Source organism: Aricia agestis, chromosome Z (genome assembly GCF_905147365.1).
Source record: "Aricia agestis chromosome Z, ilAriAges1.1, whole genome shotgun sequence".
In the NCBI taxonomy this organism is placed as follows: domain Eukaryota; kingdom Metazoa; phylum Arthropoda; class Insecta; order Lepidoptera; family Lycaenidae; genus Aricia; species Aricia agestis.
This window is the reverse complement of record NC_056428.1, coordinates 1,041,183-1,066,541: the sequence shown is the minus strand read 5'-3', so window position 1 is coordinate 1,066,541 and position 25,359 is coordinate 1,041,183. Positions and strand designations below refer to the sequence as shown.

The 25,359-nt window shown below is 34.8% G+C and overlaps 3 protein-coding genes across 3 annotated transcripts in view; 2 read left to right on the top strand and 1 right to left on the bottom strand.

Moving 5' to 3' along the window:
- LOC121739447 (histone-lysine N-methyltransferase E(z)) overlaps positions 1-2,516 on the top strand; it is a 30,038-nt gene extending 27,522 nt beyond the window's left edge. The window contains exon 18 of the mRNA XM_042131932.1: positions 2,504-2,516. The gene's annotated coding sequence lies outside the window, so the exon portion shown is untranslated. The remainder of the gene's footprint in view (positions 1-2,503) is intronic.
- Positions 279-9,187, bottom strand: LOC121739449 (cytosolic Fe-S cluster assembly factor NUBP1 homolog). Its single transcript, XM_042131937.1, has 9 exons — positions 8,987-9,187; positions 8,829-8,909; positions 8,112-8,269; positions 4,941-5,042; positions 4,490-4,580; positions 3,750-3,821; positions 3,223-3,431; positions 2,791-2,977; positions 279-431 (listed from the first exon to the last, which is right to left on the bottom strand). The coding sequence occupies exons 1-9, from the start codon at positions 9,015-9,017 to the stop codon at positions 397-399; spliced, it is 966 nt and encodes a 321-aa protein (XP_041987871.1). The 5' UTR covers positions 9,018-9,187; the 3' UTR covers positions 279-396.
- Positions 9,188-9,552: 365 nt separating this feature from the next.
- LOC121739448 (tektin-3-like) overlaps positions 9,553-25,359 on the top strand; it is a 31,904-nt gene continuing 16,097 nt past the window's right edge. The window contains exons 1-2 of the mRNA XM_042131934.1: positions 9,553-9,655; positions 9,777-9,916. Of these exons, the coding sequence (XP_041987868.1) occupies positions 9,629-9,655; positions 9,777-9,916 (167 nt within the window). The 5' untranslated portion in view covers positions 9,553-9,628. The remainder of the gene's footprint in view (positions 9,656-9,776; positions 9,917-25,359) is intronic.

Sequence of the window (25,359 nt, the reverse complement as noted above, 5' to 3'; positions counted from 1 at the left end):
CGGATACCTTGAATGACTGCATCTTCGATGTTAGTGTCGGAGTCTGTGAATTGACCTGGGAATCATTTTGTTGACCGAGTCTTTCCTAGGTAGGCTTTTTGCAGCGGTAACCGACATCCTCGCGGGCGGAGCCGCTGGCGACCGCTAGTCATAAATAATAAGACTTTTGATTTATTTTTACTTATATCACAATTCGATTTAATTGTAGAAGAATAAAATATTTATTTGAAATAAATATTAAGTACTTACCTATTACTTATCTTTAAAAATATTTTATTTATCATTTGTACAGTGACTAGGGTAGCATTAATATAATATTACAATTATCACATAAGTAACATGATTTCATTTGAACATAATAATTAAACAGCCTCCTCCGGAGTACATTTTCAACATTTACTGTGAAGAGTTTTCACATGCTGCCACAATTTCTGAAACAAAAGAATACACTATATTATTTTATCAATAATCATTTAAAATATTAATTACTGCCGCACTCAGAATGGAACAGTAACTACCCAATTCAACGCGGCGCACATTTTTTAAAACTTTCAGTAGTGGCGGCATACAATTTTCTCATGACACGTTAGCCGTGTCATACGCCATAGAAATAGATGACACGGCTACCGTGTCACCCGCCATGTTCAAAAAGGTTTATTGTTTTTCTTGGTTTTTACACTTGATTTATTTAGTTGAACCCAAATCATTGATGTTAACGGAAGGTTACGTTGTTTTGAGTTGATTTAGAGTAGTAATTTTACTAAGTGTAAACCTGAAAATGGCAGGTAAGCGATTTTTTTATTGAGATGTTGCAAACCTTTTGTTGGTTTCAAAATTATAAAAATGAGTATATTAATGGGTTTCCGATGTAAATTATGCGCTTGTAGATAAATTTAAAGATGTTCATTGTTAAGTTTTTTAGTAATACATAATGTTAGTAGTGTTTCGAACTCATGTAGATTCAGTTTTTCATTCGTTTTTCAGACCAACACAATTTTACAAAACGTGGTATTTACTTGATTTGGAAAGAAACAACTTAGATTAAAACAAAAAAGTGGATTAGTAATACTTTGATGTCAACGCAAGTATTTTTCTACACTATCGTTTAAAAAAAATTCGCAAGAACTTGAAAGTCTAAAATAATATATTATGTAGAATAATATGGACTCCAAATATTACTTCTTTATTTTCTTAAAAGTTTACTACTAAAAAGCCCGGCCGCCCATTATCCGAATTTCTGATTAGAAAAATTCGGACGCTCATATATTTTGACACGTCAGAATTCTGATAATATGCGGTTTCGACAACAAATAGTATGAACAGAGTGCGTTCTGGCGGGCATCAGAATTTTTCTGATCAGAAATTTCGGATAATGTACGGCCAGGCTAAGAAAGGGGACAGCCCCAAGTTTTTTTCAATTAAGACGGTTTTGTTCGGAGTAAAACCTTCTAAAGTGTAATTTGAGGGAGATACAATGTTTTCTAAATGACACGGCTGACGTGTCATACGCCACACGTTAAAAACACAATATGATACGGCTACCGTGTAATCCGCAATGAATGCACCTTTAAAAAAGGTTGACGGCCCCTACTTTTCTTCAATTCACAGAATATTCAGAAACGAAGCCTATACAGCATGTTCTACATGGAAAATTAAGATGTTTTGTTCAGAGTAGAACCTTCCAAAGTGTAATTTGAGGGAGATACAATCGTTTTTTAAATGACACGGCTCACGTGTCATACGCCATACGTTAAAAACATGACACGGCTGCCGTGTCATCCGCACTGAATCGGTTAAATGTAATTAATAAAAAAGCCTCTTAAATTGATGGTTAATCATAACTGAGTACGGCGGTTAGCACAGATTAGTGTTCCAAAATCTTCTTAAACACACGCATGGGAGCATGCTAATTTTGAAAGTCTACCATAAGACCAAAGACTACATCCGATTTTTTTTGTCACTCCTAGTCACTACCCGCTAGCAGGCCTGACCCACTTGCGAGATTAGGCATCGAACTGTAAGTACCACCCGCGGGGGGCAAATCACTAGGGACAAGCGAGCGGTGACGCATGCGCAAGATTTTTCGTCACGTATCTACTGTTTACTGATCATAGAGAAATTTAATTCATAATACTGTTTAACCGCCGCGCTGTGACAAAATCGTTATAAATCTTATAAAAATGAACAATAAAAAAGGCCAATGAAATATGTATTTGAATAAGGTATTTAAATACAAAAAGGAGATAAAAACCATACAAACATAGCAAAGAAACCAATTTCATACAAAGAGACGCAGTAAACTACACAGAAATAAACACAAGTTACTATGTTTAAATTGTAAAAGTTTCCTGCACTATAATCGAATAAGTATATAAATCTACTATAAAATATAGGTTGGGTTACATAATTTTATATTACTATAAAAAGGTTTGCTATTCGTACCAATAGTTATTAAAATTATTTTGTATTCTAAAAGGCGAAAACCTTGATTTCGTCAGAAAAGGTACGAGTTATGCGATGGAAAGAGAGCGGACATGTAGGTAAATATAATTGTAGGCACCTACCACTGCGCGGTCGGAATTTGAACTGTATAGTATCGTAGCATGAGTCGTTATTTCTATAAACGGGTTTCGCTAGTGGGAATTCTGTTGGTATAACTAATATATATTCTGTGCCGCTAGTGCGACGAGAGCGGCGCGGTCTACAGCCTTGTCTCTATGGTATATATCGTCATCTATGGTCTCCACAGACTGCTACGAACCATCTAAGTCAAAGTTTTTTTCTACCCACCATTAGCAATACTCGTGAGGGCCTGTGCGGCGGGCGCATTCGGGAGCTCAGCGAGATAGTCGCGGCCGGAGTCGCAGCATCTCGCGAGGCGCGGGTCAAGCGGCAGCCGCCCGAGTAGCCGCAGCCCCGCGTCGCTGCACAACGCCGCCGCGCCGCCCGTCGTCGCAGGAAACAGTTCACTTTGCACCTGATTATTTTTTTATTAGAACTGCAGTTTCAAAACATTTTTACCGTCTAGTATAATACGATTCAAGGTTTAATCTACTTGCTTTTTTAATAAATTTTATTAATTAATAATTACAATATAATATGCGACGTGCGTGTCACGTGGTCTATATCCACTACAGTCTACACTATATTTTTCTAGACTCGATTTCGCAAGATTATTTTCTATCTCTAAAACAACAGTTGAAATTAGATTATAACTCTTACATTACACGCGGGGCACACGAATACGCTCATGTTTTCAACTACCCCCAACACGGGTATATTCAGTTTGCGGCAGAAGTCCAGCTCCTTGCGGACGTCGAGCAGGGCCACCTCCTGCGGCGTCGTCACTAACACCGCCCGCGCCCCACCCCCCGCGGTAGCCCCGCCCCCGCACAGATATTGTACGGTGGAGAGGTGCTCGTCCGACGTACCTGCCATAGACAAGGACAATGTTATAATTTGATTTTTTCCGCAAAATACAATTAATTTTATGCATAAACAAAACTGCTTCGTATAAAATATATATCATATTATGCCCAAAACATATTTCTATAATACCTAAATTGCCAAATAGACCTGTTATTCTTTTTCTGAACTGTTATTTCTTTTGTCATTAGCTACACTGATTGAGAAAAGTATGTAACAAAGTTCCTGTAAGCTTTAAGAACATAATAATTTAACACTAATTTAATAATGATATTATAAACCATAGAGCTTATTAATCGTTCTGTAACTATTGTAGAGTGCACCTGGAGGCGTGTCGATGAGCAGATAGTCCAGGTCTCCCCAGTCCACCTCGCTCAGAAACTGTTTGATCATCCCTGCAAAGATAAGCATGTGTATTGAGAGTTATTTTGAGACGTTGCAAGTACCATTTAATTAAAAATTCTTCAAAAGGGATACATAATTGTGGTGAGAACTAAAAGGAATGGTCTTATTAACAATACCTAATTCTAAGTAAACAATTTCTCAACACGCGTCTGAAAAAAAAAAGAAATAATTCTACCTTCTCTCCTTCCGTTAATACTGTAACCAGAGATAGGTAACATTTACCCAGGGTAAAATTTATTGCGTTAGGCGAGCACTTCAATTCCAAAACGGTAACCTTGCACGCAACCGAAGTCGGGTACGCATCGCAATAAGATTCATTTTAGCTTAGCATAAAATTGTAGTTTCGAGGGGCGGATCTTCTCTATGTTATTTTTCATGTATTCAAATGAAATGTATGTTATCCTAGTTAATACTTATATTTCGATAATAAAGCTTTTTTTCAGAGGTGAGTTTGTAAATTAATTACAGCCAAAGTATTATCTTTTATTAAAATGTATATGATTTAAAACCCTTTTAAATATAGATCTATATATCTCATATTTTTTACGTTTCGTTATTATATTGGAATTAGGTAAACCGGGAGGCAATAAATGACAAAATGGGGTTTGTCCTCGACTTTACAAGCATCTTTGCAACTGGGACTAGATAATATCCTCACCATTCTTCTTGGGTCCGCGCCATATGACGGCGTCGTCGGGGCTGCCCAGCAGAAACCCGATAGACATCAGGCTGAGGTTGTCAGTCACGTACTATAAATTAAAATAAAGGGTGAAGTAAAAGCAATCAGGAATCTACTGTAGAGGAATATATTATGACAAAAGTTGGTCAGTGGTCCTTCTCATAAGAAGTACTCTCCTATACAATAGGAGTAGGAGTTAAAGTAAAGCTGCTCATCGGATTTGAAGCCTCTAATGATGAGCCAGAAAACTACTTTATTTGCTTTGTTCTGGCCAGCCCCGGATTTATAAATAGGCCGTAAAGGCATTATAAGCAGCGTCCTAGGGGGCGGCAGATTTCGTAGTTCGTATTTATTCGGCGGAAATAAAGTGGCTGCTGTCACCGCTTAGTCCTGCTTCCACCATCACCTGCACCCCACTGCCCACACTCACCACGGGCGACCAGCCGGAGCCGGAGCTGTGCACCTGCTCGCCGCGCACGCCCAGCACGCGCGGCTGGCTCGGCCCGCAGATGTCCGCGTCCAGCACGCCCACCTGCAAACACCGCCTGCGTTAACTGCTGCTGCTTTACATTGCTACAATAATTCTGCAGCTTATTTATATTGATAGAGTACGGTTACACGGTCAGTCTGGCGTCAGTTCAGTCTATCAGTTTGAGACTGACGCCAGAATGATGACCGGAATGTCATAATAAAATATATATCAGTCCGTCAATCACACGATCATTCTCCCGTCAGTCTGATGAATGATGAATCGAACCGATGTCACACTGATCGTGTAACCTATGTCATGCTGTAGCTTATTTATATTGATGAAGTAGCAGGCGCTAGTTAATATAATATTATGATACAGCAATCTGGTTGCAGTTGTGTTCGTCTTTACGAAGCCTTAGTTCGAGATTGTTCATTGTGCCAATAAATAATATGTAATAAATAATAATTAATTATTGACATGTTTACATGACACACCCCTTTAACACGTTTGCATCAAAACAACGGGTTGAACGTGCTTTATCGTGTTATCACACATTGTTTTGTCTTACGACATATCGTGATATGAAAAGTTAAGTAAAAATAACAATACTCTCAAGTCTTATCCTTTAGTAATAACCTGCGTAACCTTTATTTATAAGTACTATTTAATTTTATGTAAAGATCATAGAAGTTAGAACCTTTTAGTAGGTAAGTTTAAACTTCAACAGAAGATGTTAATGGAATTTCCTACCTCATGAATATTTCGTTCGAAAAATTTCCATCAAGATTTATGTAGTAAAATGTGAACCGTGACATAGACGTATTATAATGAGCTAATGGTACTTGACCCAAAAAGTCTAATACCAAGGTGTACCACTCCGTACCGGGCTGCCGCGGCATGCCGGCAGGCGGCAGACGCGCCGCGGTAGAAAATAACGGCTAGATAAACCTTCAACATGTTGTTATTAGAAGACTAATATTTTATGCTATATTTTTAGGGTTTCGTACCCAAAGGGTAAAAACGGGACCCTATTACTAAGACTCGTTGACTGTCCGTCAATCTGTCTCCAGGCTGTACCTCAAGAACTTCTGAAATTTTCACAGATTGTGTATATCTGTTGCCGCTATAACAACAAATACTGAAAACAAAATAAAATTAATATTTAAGGGGGGCTCCCATACAACAAACGTGATTTTTTCGGCCTTTTTCGCTCTATATCAATAATGGCAAGAGGTAGGCACTTGAATTTTTCACACATTCTTTTGTTATATGTGTACTTTAATATTTAATAATAATATTAAAATAAAATAAAAATTAAAGGGGGGGCTCCCATACAAAAAACACAATCTTTATCCTATTTTTGCTCTGTATCGGTACGGAACCCTTCGTGCGCAAGTCCGACTCGCACATGGCGGATTTTATTTAAATTGGAAATATCTGAACAGTAAATAATTTCAATCCGCAAATAAGCTTGCGGTTTTGTCTGTTGTGTAAAAGTGTATCAAGCAACGACAGCAGCAGTGTTTAAGTTCTCTAGTTAAAAATAGGTCGTCTCGGCGGGTGCACTACCGTGTACCCACTCAGATACTACATATATACAGTAGTACTAATTTTACCATAGCCTATTAGTGTTTGTAAAATGTCCAGGTCTTCTATAATACTACCAACTAAAAAATAGAGAGGTATACATTATCCTGAAACCTACTACCATTTATCACTTCCTACAATCGAGTTTAACAGTAGAAAAAAATTGTCGCTACACTTTTCAAATTGCCTCCTCTTTTATTAATACGAAAAAGGAGAGATTAATATGGCACTACAGTCATCCACAATTAACTTTAATAGCAGTTAACAAAATCCCTTAACATTAAAACCCACTACCTATCCAGCTGTAATATCGTATCTATAATACATCGTTGTCGCCATGGCCCTACAGGCGATGGCCCTACGCCGCGGCATTGCGAAACTCCGGAATCGATAGTCGAGTGCGGTGCAGACGGTGCAGTGATGGAATTCGGCAATTCCCACGAAAGGAGGTCCAGATACAACCGGGTATAGTTGGGAAACCAGCAGATTTAAAAATAATTGAAACACTGATAGATTTCCTTTATCAATCTGTCTCTTTGTATATTTATTCTTTTGTAGAAAGAAATCCTTACTATGTACGGTCTAAAGTATAAATGAACGCCGACTACCGCGATGTCCTTCATAGATAGAGATATAGCCTCCTCCAGCAGCTGTTAGTGTTAACGCACTAACAGCTGCTGGAGGAGGCTAGAACTAGAGCCAGCATAGCCTGTAGAGTGTAGAAGTTAGCAGCTAACCAGTTAGGGTTAGCTGCTAACTTCTACAGACTATGTTGGTTTGGCTAGGTTGTTTTCAAAAGACTAAATATCTCGCGGGAGCTTTGAGAAACAGAGGGTAAAGAAAACTGGTGCATGGCAGCACCCCACTAATGCAAAAATGTAGTAGACAAAATTCTATCCATTATAATTTATCGTAGCTTGCAATTACAATTTATTCATCTACATTATATATTTTGTACAAGAGTAAGGGATCATTCTAATCAAAGATGGTATAGATAGGGTTTCTTTATCTAACTTTTCTTTTGTGGGACTTCATATTGATTTAATAGTGGTAGTGGTTATCCTCAAAGTGATAAAGTTTGCATGAATATTATAATAGTTTTCAAGCTTTTATTACAGGGCAGGGAAATAACTGAACAAGTTATGACTACAGTATAATAGTTTTATCAGTGCATTAGCTTTCTAAAGCTTATATTATCATATTAGCATAGTGCTTAGGCCTATAAATGGATGAGTTATGTAGAGGTAATTAAACATGGAAATAATAAACATAACAAGCAGAAATGTTAAATACACAGCAGTTTTCTAGTTATTACTGAAGATTTAATAATAAAGAAATGTTGTTAATATTATTATGACGATTATATTAGTATTGATGATTGCATTCAGGAAGTTATATAATTTTTCAATTTTCTTTACTTTAAAGATTTTATTCCTAGCAAATCAAATTGAAAAAAAATAGAAATTCTGCTTAATTACCAATTTTAACACAATGTGAATAATGGGCATAGATTAATATGTGATTGTTAGCAAAGAGACTTACATTGACATTGGGATCCCTTTTAGAGAGTCCATGTCCCAGTAGAGATGTCACTGTGCTCTTGCCCACACCACCCTTGCCGGAGAGAATCAGGATTTTGTGCTTCACATTTGCCAAGCGGTTTCTGATTATTTCTATAGCCGGATCTGGACCTACTGGTCCTTAGATAAATAAACAAAATTAGATTATTTTTTAATGTTTGCCGTATGTAATTGAAATATGCATGTGTAAAAATATATGTGTTATTGAAATATGTGCATAACATGCAAAGTTTATGTAACTATAATTATAAGAGTAACTGCCGCACTCAGCAACATTTAATTACTACTTAACTTCAATTGAAAGAAGATTGTGACAAACTCCATATTATTTTTAGTCAAACTTCTCAATACACTAATGAATAAAATGAAGTCTCTGGGTATGGCCCTTAGTCTCGTTCTGTCTATGATTCAATGAGATATTTATTATTATAGAGCATCTCTTGTGCAGAGCATTTAAATACATTTAAAATGCTAATAAATTAGTAACAATACTCTCAATGCACAATGATGCAGAGGCACTATAATCAATTTTCAATGCTTATTCTTGTTAGGTTGAAACATACTGGGTGCATTAATATACTTTATAACTGAACAACTTACAATACAGTTGTTTAACTTGTTTTATAAATTGAAAAATTAATTTAACAAAGGTAATGTAAGGAAACTAATAGTAGCCTACCTGAAGCGCACAGATTTTGGTTAGGGCAGCCAGCACACGCCGATGCTTTACCTGCTTCTGCACTGCCGCTTCCAGGACAATCTTAAAACAGCAAAAACTTTAATATATACCTATCACAAAAACATTTCAACGAGAAATTATTTTAAGAAGTAACCTACGTTGCGGCGCATTTTCTGGAATGTCACTCATTTTACACCCATATAAGAATGTGTAATTTGTTTAATAAATAATGAATATTATTTAATAAATTAATCTAAATTGGTGTGAAACCAGAAACATCAAACATGAGAAGCGACTTTGCAGTTTGCTGTAAAGCGATATTAAACAAATATATACTAGTAATCTGTGTATCATACGATGCCCGACAAAGAGAATATAATCACTAATGCCCGATGGCACAGACATAGATAATACAGATATATATATATATATATATATAGAGAGGCACAGATTACTAGTATATATTTGCCCGATGGGATGCCGCCCACAGATTACTAGGTATATATTTGATGCCGCCTGCGGATCACGGATGAAAATTTGACAGTCAACTTTCGACGTCAATGTCAGCTGACAATGACAATTTACATTGACGGTTGTATCTTTTAATGCCAATGAATTTCATTTGCAATAGACTGACTTTACTTTCAGGCTCTTTATAAAAAAAAGTTAACTAACTTTCTTTGTTCAACTTGACATGTTCAAATTTACAAAATCATTGTTTTACTCATGTTTTTCATATATCTAGTTTTGTAACAATTTTTTACTTTATGCTTAATAAACTGAATTAAAATAAAGTAAAAATGGCTCATGAAACGACTATGTGTACGGTAGGCTTTTACTGATTTCGTTGATGGTAGGCTAGACAAAAAAGTTATATCGTACCGAACCAAGTCTATAACTCCAAAGACGTGTTTACATATTTTAATTTTTCTATTATTATACTTACAGCAATTACAACAATGGAGCCCAGTAAAGGCAACTGCGAGCACCCCTCCAATGCCACCACAAGTCGGCTACTGCTTTCACACGCCAAAGAAGCACCCATGGAGGCCTATCATGGGTTACGAGGAGATTGAAGTAACACCTATGTTAGCATCATAAACATTTTCATGATTTTACCCAAAGTAGAGATAGTCTCAATTCTCAAACCACTGAAGTAAAAGAGCTTGATTTAAGTCCAACGCAAAACAATTTGTTTTGTCAGTAGGTACTTACTGAAGTAAGTAATAAAATCTCCTATATATACCTATTTATTGAGATATTAAGAAATACTGTAACAAAAGTTTATTGACATATTAAGCCTTATCTTACCATCATATTATCCATCAAGTTACGCTTTGCGTTACGGCTCGGAGCCTTATTAAAAATTATTAACCTCTCGTGTGTGGAGCGTCCCATTACAGCAGGGCAATCGCGCTAATTTTTTTCAACTGAACCGCAAATGAAACTCGGATTGCAATGGAGCAGTAGGTAAGTAATCTATTAAATATTTACTCATATTGATATATTCTTTACTTTTTAAGTCAAAAACAGCTTTAGGGCCGCGCTACTCCGGAATGGCTGTGGCGAGGCGAGAACTTTCAGTATTACAGGATTTTAAACCTTATCTTCGGTATCTACTGCCGCCCGTGGACGCTCGTGGCCGCTCGTGGCCGCTGGCGGCCACCGGCGGCGGCGATTTCTCAAGCGATACTATGTATTATACAATAATGAAGATAAAGTCTAAAATCATATGACACTGAAAGTGCTCGCCTCGCCGCTGCCATTCCGGGGTGTCGCGGCCTTTAGAACGAATGTCGTTACAGTTCGATAAGGCTTTATTTGAACGTGGCGAGAAAAAGAACTAAACGCTTCTATCATAGAAAAACGTCATTTTTGACATGTGTTTGACAGTTCTCCTTAAAGTGGCCCATTCACTATCGATCCTGCATTGCAGTCCGCCGTGCAGTCCGCCGGCTTATGCATTGTCGCAGGCCTGCAGGCCTGCATGGCTGCAGGCCAGCGACACCATGAATTCACTATCTTGCATAAGCCGGCGGACTGCACGGCGGACTGCAATGCAGGATAGTGAATGGGCCACTTTACCAGCAGCGCTCCCGTCAATGTCACCCACGTTCAAATAAAGCCTTGTCAAACTGTAACAATGAGGCACACTTTTCGTTCTCAAACTTTTCCATTATTTGATTCAGTATATGAAGCTCTAACGCTTGTGCCAGATATTAGACTTGACATTGGCATTCAAAAAACAGATACATATTTTGCTAACAATATATTTAAGTACATCACGAATAACAATTGGCAGGGTTACCACCACATGTATACAGATGCATCTAAGGAAACTACAGATAGTTGTGTTGGAGTTGGTGTCTACCATTTACAATATAATATTATACAAAAAGTAAAGTTTCCGCCTGAAACATCTGTTTTTACAGGAGAGTGTTACGGCCTTTTTAAGGCTGTTGAGTATATTTTACTTGGCAGGCTTAAAGAGACTCTAATATTCACAGATTCTTTAAGCTCTCTACAATCCCTGATTAAATTTCCTTTTAAATCAAAAAATTGTTATCCAATTATTGTCCAAGTTAGAAACCTTCTATATCAATGTAAACTTCAAGGCTTTTCAATAACATTTATATGGATACCGAGCCATTGCGGTATTGTTGGCAATGAAATTGCCGACAAATTGGCAAAAGAGGCTGTTTTCAGTGGTGATTTGTTCCCTTTTAATAATTATGCGCATGATTTGGCTGCTCTGGCACGAAGTTCCCTATTGAAATCTTGGAATAAGTCGTGGGCCTTGAGTAGCCAAACAAAAGCTATACAGTATCGTAAAATTCAACCAGAGATCCCTACTAAGCCCTGGTTTTCTAAAATATTCCTCTCTAAAAATATAACAACATCAATTATTCGGATGAGACTGGGTCATATGTGCATTCCAACGCATCTTAGGAGAATTGGCGTTAAAGATGATGATTTATGTGACTGTGGAGAAGTAGGTGACTTAAACCACATTATCCTATCGTGTTCCCTCCATGATCATTCCCAACTGTATAATAAACTGTCTTTAATCCCTATTCCATTTCCTACTTCTGTAAATATACTACTTGCTTCCAATGATAAATATGTATATAATTGTATATCTAATTACTTATCATTAAATAATATTAATATTTAGAATAAGTTATATGTCATTTAGTTTATTGTAGAATTTAATTATTTACCACACTGTTTTAATTAACTTTCTTCCAAATTTCCGTTTCCTTTTATTCCTTCCGCCGTTCCTTACCTTTTTACCCTGTCTGTGGCACAATACGCATCCTTTGTGTCAAGTTGCCAAAATAGAAGAAAAAAAAAAAAAAAAACAATGAGGCATTTTCATTTATATTTTTTAATTTTATTTTTAACAATCTAAACTAGATGGCGTAAGGATAGACACTTCTAGATTTTCTATTGGTTCCTCACCATTGAGGTACTCTAGACTGGAGAGAGCCTTATATCGGTGTATAAGCGTCAAAAGTGTGTAATGTTATGTCCTGCTTATAGGACATAACAAAGGAGTCGGTCTGCATATTTCATGTAATAAAAGTGTTAATAAAGGTTTTTAGTGAACATTTAATGTTAGATATTGTTGAGTTCTGTGGTTCCGCTAAATGATAAACCATAAAAATAATCAAAGAATGTCTCAAACACGTGGATTTAACATTAAATAATAAGTTTTGAACAACGTTTTTTGGGCTTTTCAATCGATATTTTTGTAAGCTAAAGAGATAATTTATAAGTTTATTTATCCCTTGTTCGTGCTATATAAGGCATTAGTGCTAAAAATGTCAAATCAATTAATAATTTGGCTATAAAAATTGCATAGCTTTTTACGTGTGTTTACGGATTCTCATCACTTGAACTATAGTTAATCGATATCATGAACTAATTGACTTTCTTTCCTGTATCATAATGTGCTTAGAAATAATCGACAAATAGAAATATTCAACAAAATAAACGCACACTTCTTACTTGTATGAAAAAAACACAAAATGGCCATGCGACTTATTTCCCTGTTCTGGGGCCTTACTCCCGAAACTGATATCGATTTCGACTTTCGATATCAACGGTTTTTGACACTTTAGACATGCTGCGGATCGGTTTGAAACTAATCAACCTCAATGGATTTTGCTATTCCTGACAGCTATGCTAGCGCACGATCGAGTTGTGGCTCAATTTGGAACTAATCAGCATCGAAACATTCGCCAAATCGAAATCTTAGCTCGCCTGCAAGCTTTTTTAATGTGATTGGTGGCACCTCCAATGGAGCTCTACAGCTATACGGTCCCATTTAATTAAGTTTGGTATCGTGCTTAGCTTGGCTCGCCCGCATATACCCTTTTGCGATTCCTGGATTTTCTTTCAGGAATCTCAACATTTATATTTTATAGGTTTTTTTAATGAAAGAAGGGGACAAACGAGCAAACGGGTCACCTGATGGAAAACAACTTCCGTCGCCCATGGACACTCGCAGCATCAGAAGAGCTGCAGGTACGTTGCCGGCCTTTTAAGAGGGAATAGGGTAATAGGGGAGGGTAGGGATGGAAAGGGAAGGGAATAGGGGAGGATAGGAAGGGAATTGGGCCTCCGGTAAACTCACTCACTCGGCGAAACACAGCGCAAGCGCTGTTTCACGCTGGTTTTCTGTGAGAACGTGGTATATACGGCACGAATGGGCCGGCCCATTCGTGCCGAAACATGGCTCTCCCACGTATAAATAAGTAAGGTGCGTCGGACGGATCATTATTTTCCAAATAAAAACTAACTTTTGATGTCGGCATGCAGGGATACAAATTTTGCAAATACTAGAACTTAGATAAATGATTAGTCTCGCGCGAATTAAATACTCAGTCGAGGTTTTGACTTAAAAAAATAATTTTATTTCAGACCAACAGAGTTCTTATTACTAATTTAACAATCGAAAGAATCCCTTAACTAACTTAAGTCTACGTTTTTATATAACTAAAGTGCTGATAATGTGTTTGTCAGCTGTTCCACTTAGGAAGAGCTGACAAAGCTGATCTGGGCAGGGCTGCCACTCTTAACTCCTCCCTCCCCTAGAGAAAAATTATCCGAAGACGTAGAAACCGAGGAAGACGGCTTCGGAGAATTTTTTGTTCTAAAAAGATCTAAAAATTTATTTCTAAAAAACAACATAAGGAACATAACGAATATACAAATAATTATCAAAATAGTTAATATACATAAAACCGTTGTCCAAATTTTTAAGTCACTATTAACACTATTATTTTCACTAATATATTTTACTTTCATACTTTGCACTAACTGTTTAACACTATCAAAGTCAACTCCACGAACATCAAGCGAAGTATCCGGAGCTGGAACCTCCAACTGCACCTCCGGTAGTTGAACCGTGACGTCTGGCAGGCTGCTGGATGTGGTGTTGGACACTTGCCCAACATAAGTGTCGCCAATTGTTGTCTCGCAGTCAGGATCAGTGGCCAATATAAAAGTACCTTGCAGCTTCGTCTTAGTTATTTGGTCTTTACAATTTTCTGTTATGATTATTTCCTTCATACTGAACAGAAGCCATTGGTTTGCAGCAATTCTATAAGTTCTACTGTTTTCTAAAATGATCCGGTGTGACTGGCAACTTGAAAAGTTATTTTTCAGTAGCATAATTTGTTCTATACAAGTTTCTTTGTATTGTGCCTCTTTGTCAGCGTCGCAAAGGAACATGTTGCTGTCTAATTCTTCGCATGGACTTACTAGAGACCGATAGAGTGACTTATTCACAATAAGGTATGGAAATTCAGGAAAAATAATGGAAGTACTTTTAGAAAGGAAATTATGTATAGGAATAGGAATTATTTTATAGTATGTGTAAGTGTTTCTATCTACTAATGGTATTTCTAAAATGAATACTAATCTATGCTGGTGAATATACGATTTTAAAATTATTGATCGTTCTAGGGCTGGCAAAGTATCATAGTTTGCTGGGTAAATTAATCGAGCATGTTTTTCGACATTTAATAAAATAGACAATAGTTCCGTCGAATTAATAATAGACTGATGGAGAGTATACAATTTACTAAAAGCGATTGATGTTTCTATTTCCATGATTATGCTGTAAATAGTGCGAAAATTATTTAGCAATTGATACAAATTATTCATCACCGAAATAAAGTTAAATAACGTAGTTTGATTCTTATGCAAAGATTGAATTTCAGTTGTTTTAGCGTAAATTTGTTTGACATTAAAATTCATGTCGCTAGATATATTAATTAATTTATCAAAAGCTACTTGCATAACTGAAATTCTATCTTCCACGGAGTGTTCTTTCTCTTGTAAATTATTAATTATTTTACTATATCTAATTGCATCATTATTATCTAAATTCCCAGTAATAAGTTTTATAAAAGATCCTAATGGATTAATAATACCTCTTTTGGTTCTTAAATAAGGGAGAATTTGTGACAATCTAGACTTAGTTAATTTTATAAAAGAGCTTATTTGTATTTCTAATCCTAAAAATTCATTCTTAACCAGAAAGTCTGCTTGAATTAAAGACCTTAACCTATTATATTCCCCAATATTATTATCTAACTGTAACTTAATATATTCTAAATCAACCGTTTTAATGATGCTCCAGTGATCAGTCTTCATCACTGCTGCACCAAGTTTTATCGGAGCTATGCCTGGATTCCTGGTCATGTTGTGAACATTGAGATGCCATGTCGGACTCGCCATTGCTAGTACCAGGAAGCACCACCTGTGGAGGCCGTTTTATGTTTTTTATTGCTACTCTAGTATTTCTATTTTTTAGCTTAACCGGTATTATATTTCGTGAAACCTCCCCAGTGACTTCAGCTTCTTCAAACCTAGGTAATTGCTTAGCTTTCCTAGTTCTAGTATTCTTCATAAAAATTTTATCTCCTTTCTTAATTTCAGGAACCGGATTTTCTCCTCCTTTCTTATCCCTTACTTCTTTTTTATCATTTACTATTTTTTCCGCTACGTATTCGTAAAGAACCTTAAGTCGCTTCCTATGATCTTGTAATAATTTTTGCATCAAATTTCTATCTCTATCAATATCAAAAACGTTTCCTGAATCCGTATGTCCAAATACCATTTCAAAAGGTGTGAAGTTAGTTGCAGTATGAATCGTATTATTATAGGCCATAATAGCGTAAGTCATAACACTACACGCATCCAAATCTTTCTTATCATATTTAGCAAGCCTGTAAATTTCGATTATTGTAGAATGAAATCGTTCCACAATAGCCATTGAATTTGGATTATTAGGAGTACCAACATGAATTTCAATTTTATACAAGTTCAATAATTCCCTTATTAATTCATTATTAAATTCCGTTCCTGAGTCGCTATTTATTTTATCGGGTATGCCATACATACTGAAATATTTAATTAATGCTTTTACTACTTCTGGAGTACTTCTATTTGGTATGTCTATGGCCTGGGCTAACTTACTAAATGCGTCTACTATAGTTAAATAATATTTATTTTCTATGTATAAAAGATCTATGAATAATTCCTGAAAAGGACTATTTTGAGTTTGCGTTAATTGAAGATGCGGCTGAATCGGTTTCCTTTCATATTTCATTTTTCTACATTGCTCACAACTGTTAATTAAAGCTGAAACTGTTTGTTTCATATTATTCCACCAATAATGCCTTTTTATTTTTGTTAATGTTTCATTTATACCACGATGGCATGTTTTGCCCTCATGATATTTACGTACAACACCTATTTGATCTACTTCTGATTCCGATAAGTTCACTACTCTCTCAGTACACTCAACTAAATTCATTGTTCCCTTTTTATATAATTCCGTTACCACTTTAGAAAATGTACGTCTAAAACAATCGTCTTCAAAATAAATAAAATATTTATGCTTAGGGTCTACATATTCTTTAAAGAAATCTTTTACTAACTGTTCATTGTTTATTGGTAAATGTACCTCTAAAATTCTTTGATTTTTATTTGACAAATCTTTTACAGTTAATCTATCTACAAGCCAAGAGTATACTAAAATTTGTTTAGTTTTATTATCAATAGCTTCTTTTAGAATGGGAAAACCTTCATGTTCCTTATTTGAAACCGAATGTGCCGTTTCGCCATCATCAGAATCCGAGAGTTCTATCGTTTCCATTGGCTCAGGTTCACTTATATTAACTAAATCATTTTCTAATTCCCTAACGATGCCCTGTACATCGGAGTCATCAACATTAACCAAAACTGAATCTAAATCATCATCTAAAGCATTTATTCTAATACGCGATAGTGCATCAGCATTTGTATTCTGTGGTCCCTTTTTATATTTAATTTCAAAGTCAAATTCTTCTAAGCGTAGCCTCCACCTAATTAACTTACTATTCGGTTCTTTTAATGAATATAACCAAGCCAAGGGTCTATGATCCGTGTAAATAGTAAACTTATTTCCGTATAAATAAGGCCTAAAATACTTTACTGCCCATATAATAGCCAACAGTTCCTTCTCTATTGTGCTATATTTTTCTTCTGTAGGTGATAATGTTCTACTAGCAAATGCTATAGGCCTATCTGAGCCTATAGGTCCCTGTGACAGAACTGCACCGATTGCAAAGTTTGATGCATCAGTAGTCAAAACAAAAGGCTTAGAAAAATCAGGGAAGTGTAATAATGGGGCATTTGTTAATAACTTTTTACACGTTTCAAAACATTCCATATAGGCTTCATCAAAAACAATTTTTCTTCCTTTTTTTAAACATAACGTCATAGGCCTAGTAATCTTAGCAAAATCCTTAATAAACTTTCTATAATAACCTATAAGACCAAGAAAACTTTTAATTTCAGTTATAGTTTTTGGAAGGGGATATTTTAAGATAGCATCTATTTTATCAGTATTCGTATATATTTGTTGCTTCGCCAGACGAATACTGGCATCTGCCGTTGTTTCGTTAATTTTTGAGAAAAGAATACTCCTTATATTCTGGATTCTATGACAAAAGTCTAAATAATTTTCGCCTCTATTTATTTTTAAGCCCTGAAGTTCTAAGGCTAAACATTCTTCCGTTCTAGGATCGCCAAAATGCTGCCTCAAGAGAGTTTTTAATTCATCCCAATTATTAATTTGATCTCGCTCCCCTACTAAACTAGCGGCCTCTCCAGCTAATCTACTAGTAATGACATGGAACAAATATTCATTTTGTAAATGATCGCCCTGAAAAGTTTGCAATACATATTCGCATTTCTTTATAAACAAAGGTAAAACCCTAGAGTCCCCCTCGAATACTGGAATAATTTTTAATATTTCATTGGGAACACGGACTACACCTTCCATTTTGTAAGTAACACACACAAAAAGTAAAAATAAAGAAGATAATAAATAATCGACAAGTTAATTAATTGCTCGAAAATATTTCTGTCAAATCTCTTTAATTAAATTATTATTAATTATTGTTATTTTTAATTTATTATTAATAATTATCCCCCGAAAAGAAAAAAAAACTAAACAAATAAAATACCTAAAATCCCTGTGGAGTAGAAACACATACACACACAGTAAAATAAGGAGCAAAGAAAAGTAGGAAAGTGAATAAGAATTAGATCACTCACAGTCCCGTCGTCTTCACCATGCTCTGGATTCGTCGATTGGCTGGAACTCTGCTTGGCTGGACCCCTCCGATGTGTATTTAATAAATTTATTTGTTCGATCTTATCTCCGTTAAGCGTTGAGACGCACGTTGATGCCTTAGATTTTGATAAGGATATCAACTCGGAGATTCCGTACCGGCTGCGCCAATTAAATACTCAGTCGAGGTTTTGACTTAAAAAAATAATTTTATTTCAGACCAACAGAGTTCTTATTACTAATTTAACAATCGAAAGAATCCCTTAACTAACTTAAGTCTACGTTTTTATATAACTAAAGTGCTGATAATGTGTTTGTCAGCTGTTCCACTTAGGAAGAGCTGACAAAGCTGATCTGGGCAGGGCTGCCACTCTTAACTCGCGCGCGCTCGACTAGATACCGCGCTGTATAGAAAACACAGATTCCCGAATGCAGCACCTCAATATTGTAGTGTGTGTAAAACAATGCACAAATATTGTTGTTTGCGTAGATAATCGGGTTGACAGATACGTGACTGGTGCCCAATCAATGGGGAAAAATTAGTTGTTGTGGTCTTGTAATTTATTATTATTGTATAGTAAGTGCTGATTTTTCAATCACCAGATAAACTTTACCATTGGAATAAAGTCCATTCGAAAAGAATGCGATAAAATAACAACGTTGATTAGGTCAACGAAATATAATGGGTACAATATTGATGAGAAAACAATACAAAAACAATGGTTAACAATACAAATACAAAAACAAAGTTTAACGAAAGTTAAGAATGAGTCATAAAAAGCAAATGTTAAATTTGTTTTCTCATTTGTTACTGTATTGTGTACTTACATAAAATATAAACTGTATTTAAGATTTTTATTATAATATGATACTCATAATTCATTTTTATTAATACACATTCATGATCCAGGAACTTTGAAAACTTTTTGTTCCGTTGGCGGGATTCGAACCAGCTACCCTAGCTAGAGATTTTAATGCGCTCATCCACTCAGCCACTATGTATATATAAAAAAATAAGATATAATAAATAAATAGAGTCTGGCCAACGAAAGCTGAACCAAGCGAACCGCGGCAAATTAAAAAAATATTTATATGGTATCACATAATGTAGTAGGAAAAAAAGATTTAGATCATTTTCTGCTGATGCTAGATATTATATTACTCCAATGTGCAAAAAATTATGTACCTATAAAAGAAAAGTCTAACATAAATTATAGCCTATACTGACTTAGAAAATATATTGCTAACTAAGCCTAGTAGAATTGTTTCGAAACCGGTCGTATTTTTAGCTAAAATTTGTAATAATAATAAATGAATATAGTGGAAAAAGTGCACGTAAAAAAATTGTGTTTTATTTGTGTTTTTGTCTTATCGGTATTAACGAGAGAGTAGAATATGCGATGGGTAATTAGGTCACAATGGTATGGTGGAAACTTTCCTGTTTCTCATCCGAATCTTCGTGAAGATTTTCAATAAAAATACCATTTATTAAAATAAATAACATGTCTAGAATGAAAAATTAAAAGATCACAAGAGTATAAAATAATAATTATGACCAAGTATCAAGATCATGAAATCGTGCAACCGCAAACCATCGACTGGCAGAATAGTGTTGCCAATCAAAATAAATGCTTGGTTCAGCTGTCGTTGGCCAGACTCTAAATAAAAATCACAATCTCAGTAAAATTTGGGATTTTTTAGTTTATGGTAATTGGCAACACTGAACATCAAGCGGTACTCTGATCCGAATTTTCAGGTTTATATATTATTTTTCTATGTTTATGAATATTTATATATTTTATATATTTACTGATGGTATGAGATGCCAGTACCTTTCTTGTTTCTTGTAGTGTTATTATTGCATAGTCTCACTACGCAAACTGGCATTTTGCTACGGACGTAACTTAAAATTTCGAAAATTATCGACACATCTACCTCACCCGAAGCTTGCGGCGCGACTGGCGCGCTTACGCCTTATCAGGCGTATGATTTGCTGCCGCATTTTTCAAGTACTCCGACGGTATCTAGTTGTAACGCGAGCGCGAGACCAATCATTCATCTAAGCACTAGAATACGTATACTTATGACAATGTTAAGTGTAACTACAAAAGAGAATTTACATATTTGTTTAATGTCAAGATGTATAACTATTTTAAGCCCACTAAAGTAGAAAATGGGCACATCCATCTAAAGTTTCTAAAGAAATGTATTTTTATGGTATGACGAAAAAACACAAACATTACATAATCTATGTTACATCTTCTATACATCTATACATATAAATTAAATTGGAGTGTCTGTTTGTAATATTGAAAGAACCGTTTTTTACTACATGCATATGAATGTATGTAGGTACTTACATACATCAAAACAAAATTTTTTTCAATTTTTGTCTGTATGTCTGTCTGTCTGACTGTTTGTTCCGGCTAATCTCTGAAATGGCTGAAGCTATTTTGCCGGGACTTTTTTTGGTAGATAGCTGATGTAGTAAGGTGTAACTTGGCTACTTTTTAACCGACTTCCAAAAAGGAGGAGGTTATATTTGACTTTTTTCATATTTGTTTAGCGGACTATCCATCTTTGTTAATAAACTATGTTGACGCGGACGAAGTCGCGGGCAACAGCTAGTATTTCATATTTTTCGTAACCTTCTAATAATTTTAAATAACAATACAACGTTGCCATAACGACGTTGACAAGACGCCATGGCAACATCTCGATTTTGATACGATTTTGTTCCGGAATTCCTACGCGTTACAATGACATCAAAAACGAAATCGAAATCAGACTCGTATCAAGTTGATATCAGTTTCGGGAGAAAGGCACCAGTATAGGGAATATGCAAAAAAAAAATTCCACCTCAAATATATTTTTCTGTTTATAATCTTTAACATCCTCACATTATAATCAAAATATATTTTTTTAATTAGTTATCATTTAAACCCATAAAATGTTGTTTAAAAAATGAAAATTAATGGAGGGAAATTCAAACTTACTAAACGGGCCACCATTGGTCGAAACAAAATGTGACGTCAGATGTTACATATCGGCGTCAATATTCATACTGTGGTTATAGTATTTGTTAGAAAAATAGTTTAAAACTGGTGATTTCTAGTGAATCTATATTTATAGTAAACCTGTATGAGTATATTAGGTTTTATAAATAAGTATAATATTAGGTTTTATCATAGCACAATCAGACTATCTACCGAAAATAAATGCATTTATGATCTACACTACTATTATAAAGAGGAAAGATTTGATTGTTTGTTTGTCTTGAATAGGCTCCGAAACTACTGGACCGATTTGAAAGATTCTTTTACCATTGGATTCCTACATTAATTCTGCTGAACATAGGCTAAATTTTATTTTGGAAAAAAAATAGGGTTCCGTAAGATATTTGGGATTTTCGGACGCAAGGTGTAAAAAATCAACCAGAAATGTTACTTTTTTCGCGTACGCTGCTTAAACTATAAAAGATAGAACCATAAAATATTCTAAGTAATTGTAGATCTTTAAAAAGTCCGCGACACACTATACCTATCTACATATATTGAGTGAGGCACAATAACCATTTTTTTATTAAAAAATCTTGAAATGTTTTTGGACTACATTTAAATGCCTTTATTTTACTCATGGCATTAATTCTAATCAAAATAAATTATTTCATTACTAAGTACAGTTAATGTAGATAATATTTGGTCTTTGAATGATTAAAATTGGACGTTTTGTTTTAATGTTATGGCGAAATTAAAATATTACGATTTCTGCTGCACGTTGCGAATTGGGCGTCGTCATGGCGCGCCGCGCGGGTGTGCTCGCCTGGAGAGTCCACGTAAATATTAATTATTATTACCTCGATCATGGGAATCGCAGACACAATAGATTTATAATATAATAGTTATGCGACAGCCGGGTGCCGCTTCATTGATGGGATAATATTATAAGCTTTATTAATTCATTACGTTTTGAATGACTATTATTTTTGATTGCTATTATAATTAACTAGCGGCCCGCCCCGGCTTCGCATGGGTGGACATTGATTTTTAAATATATTTTTTTTTCAATCTTTATTTCTTAGTCAATCTTTATGTTAAGCAGAACATAAAAATGGTTTACACTATTTAGCCTGTAACTACTATATTATAATTATTATACACATTTTTATTGTATTTTTTTAATATTTTAAGTGTTATGTTTGATTATTTTATCCTTACCTACAGAAGATACTAAATGTTATTCCAATTGACTAATTTTTTTAGGATCCTAGGCTAGGATTCCTAGCTAGGACTTCCTAGCTAAGTGGAATAAGCGCTTTATTACTTGTGGCTGATTCTCCAAATCGCAAAATTTTGTTGTCCGGACGTATAAACTACCCGCAGAGTTACATATAAGGTGTGATCTAATTGGGCCACTTAAGTACTGGAGAAAAACTTAATTGTAAATATAATGAAAATAAATTTAAAGGTTGAAAAATTGATTCCCTGGACGTGTCCTGTCCCCAGAATTCACTATAAATTCTCAAAAAAATCCCACAAATACGATGAAATTATAATTTCAAAGTAAATAAATCGTAAGAGTATAAACAAAATATTTATAAAACAATTGTATATAAACGTATGTATCGTTATATAAATAGAAAAAGTCATTTTAAGATTTGTCCTGGCTCACATAGTGATTCCCTATATGCTTCACTTGGAAGCTCGTACCTCCCTAGTTATAAGAAGCACGTGGTTGCGGGTGCGCAGGGCGGGAGGATCGGTAGCCTTCTAAACATCATGGAAAGAGGTCACACAATTCGTTGCTCCGTTTTCGAGTTACAAAGGAAAATATCTGATTCCCTCAACCTTAGTTCCTTACACAATTGATTCCCTATTCGCTAATCACAATGTCATTTCCAAAGTTAAGTTTGCTTAGACACGATGTAAACGACGATAATGAGTATGGTTTTTAGTTAGACTATTTATTGTTTAACCTTTTAACTTTTTATTGATTCCCTCTACACACATTTTGATGATTCCCTGGGTATTTTAAGTAGGGAATCAAAATATTTTACATTTATTTATCTAATTGGTACATATCTGTTTATTTTTATTAAAATAAATTACATTATCTTCATATACTGATACAAATAAATGACACCAATAAGAAAAATATATTAAACAAATTTTTTCTTAAAGTCAGAATATTTCAAATAAATTCATTTTCCATTTATTGTATTTAGTTTTAACGAACAAGTTTAGTTTGTAGACAATTTTATACATGTTTATATTTAAATTGAACATGTTTATTTTGCTGAAAAAGCTTTTTTCTATTAGCTTTGTTGATTCCCTAGGTTAGAAAAATTTAAATCAAAATATCTTCTAAAATTGTGATTTGAAAAAGAGCCCAAATAGATAATTATTTTTATAATTCACTTAAGAATAATATGCGATTATTGATTTTAAAAAATATGCAGAAATAAAAATGTACCAGGGAATCAACTAAATAATCCAAATCTGGAGAAATGCCCTTGTATACACGGGGCCATTTTTAAATAAGAAGAAGAAGAAGAACTTGCATACCTTCATGTTCCCGCCGCATTTCTTCAATTCAATTCAATTCAATAATTACCTATTCTATGTCTTCAGCAGTGTTGTAAAAGTTACCGATTTATCGGTAGATCTCCCGATTTTGGCAAACAAATACCGATAAAACGATTTTTGGGTATAATCTCCCGATTTACTCAATTTTAAAACATTCAACTTAAATTATACTCATTTTGTAGTTTGTAACACCAAAATTTAACATTTTTATTATTATTATTTTACTCCCCAAGTTAGAGTTATTCCCCAAGGGGCAAGGCATTAGATTGACCTTTCAATAAACAAGCAAATTTAGGCTGTAATTCATACTCACTAAAGTTGAATATTATTGTAGGGGAATATATTTTTTAAATACGTCGATATGAATGCGACAGGTTTCAAATTTTCAATTTTCATTTTTCAATTTTTCAATAATAAACATTCGTCCGATACGCAACTTTCCATATTGTATTAACGCAAATCAAATGTCTAGTTCAGACCCAGACAGTGATTTGCCAACCACTAGTAGTGGTAGGTACGTTCGAAACAAAAAGAAAAAGATATACTTACTTACTACAAAAATATAAAAAAGAGTGGGAAACACGCCCGGAGTTTGCTGGGTGGTTGCAGGCAAGCAGTAATATTAAAGATGCAAACTACACCTATTGTCTAAGCTGCAAGAAGGAGGCTAATGATTAATAACTTTAACACGTGTTTTAATTTGATTTATTTAGGCAGCAATCTCCCGATTTTTAGTTGGCAGCAAACTCCCTATTTCTCACGATTTTTAGTTGGTAGCAACACCGATTTCTTAAATGTAATTTCTGCAACACTGGTCTTCAGTTCCATAGACATAGGTACCCCGCGTTCCAGATAACGTTAACGTAACGCTTACGCTCAAGACCGTAGTTTTTCCCGTTCCACTAGCATGTAAGCGTCAGTGATACAAACCCAAGTGGAACGGATTATGGATCGTTTTGAGCGTTTTGAGAAAAGTTTAAAAAAAGAACTATATTTTTTTTTATACATAGGTACATTGAACCGAACTTGGATATTACGATCCTTTTCTTGAAGTCGTAAATGAAAGTAATAATTGTTTATAGTTACATTTATTACAAAATATATAATAGGTATTATATTTGTTTCGTTTTTAGTATTATATTTTTTTAGTTACGTAATCGTCTTTTAATATAGTACCTAAATAGTAATTAAACTTTTATTAATACATAACAAAACCACATAATATTATATTGACTATTGTCACATATAAACGTTAGATAACAATACCGCGTGAAGTCAAGTACGAGTAAGTCAACAGGTACAGGAGATATGA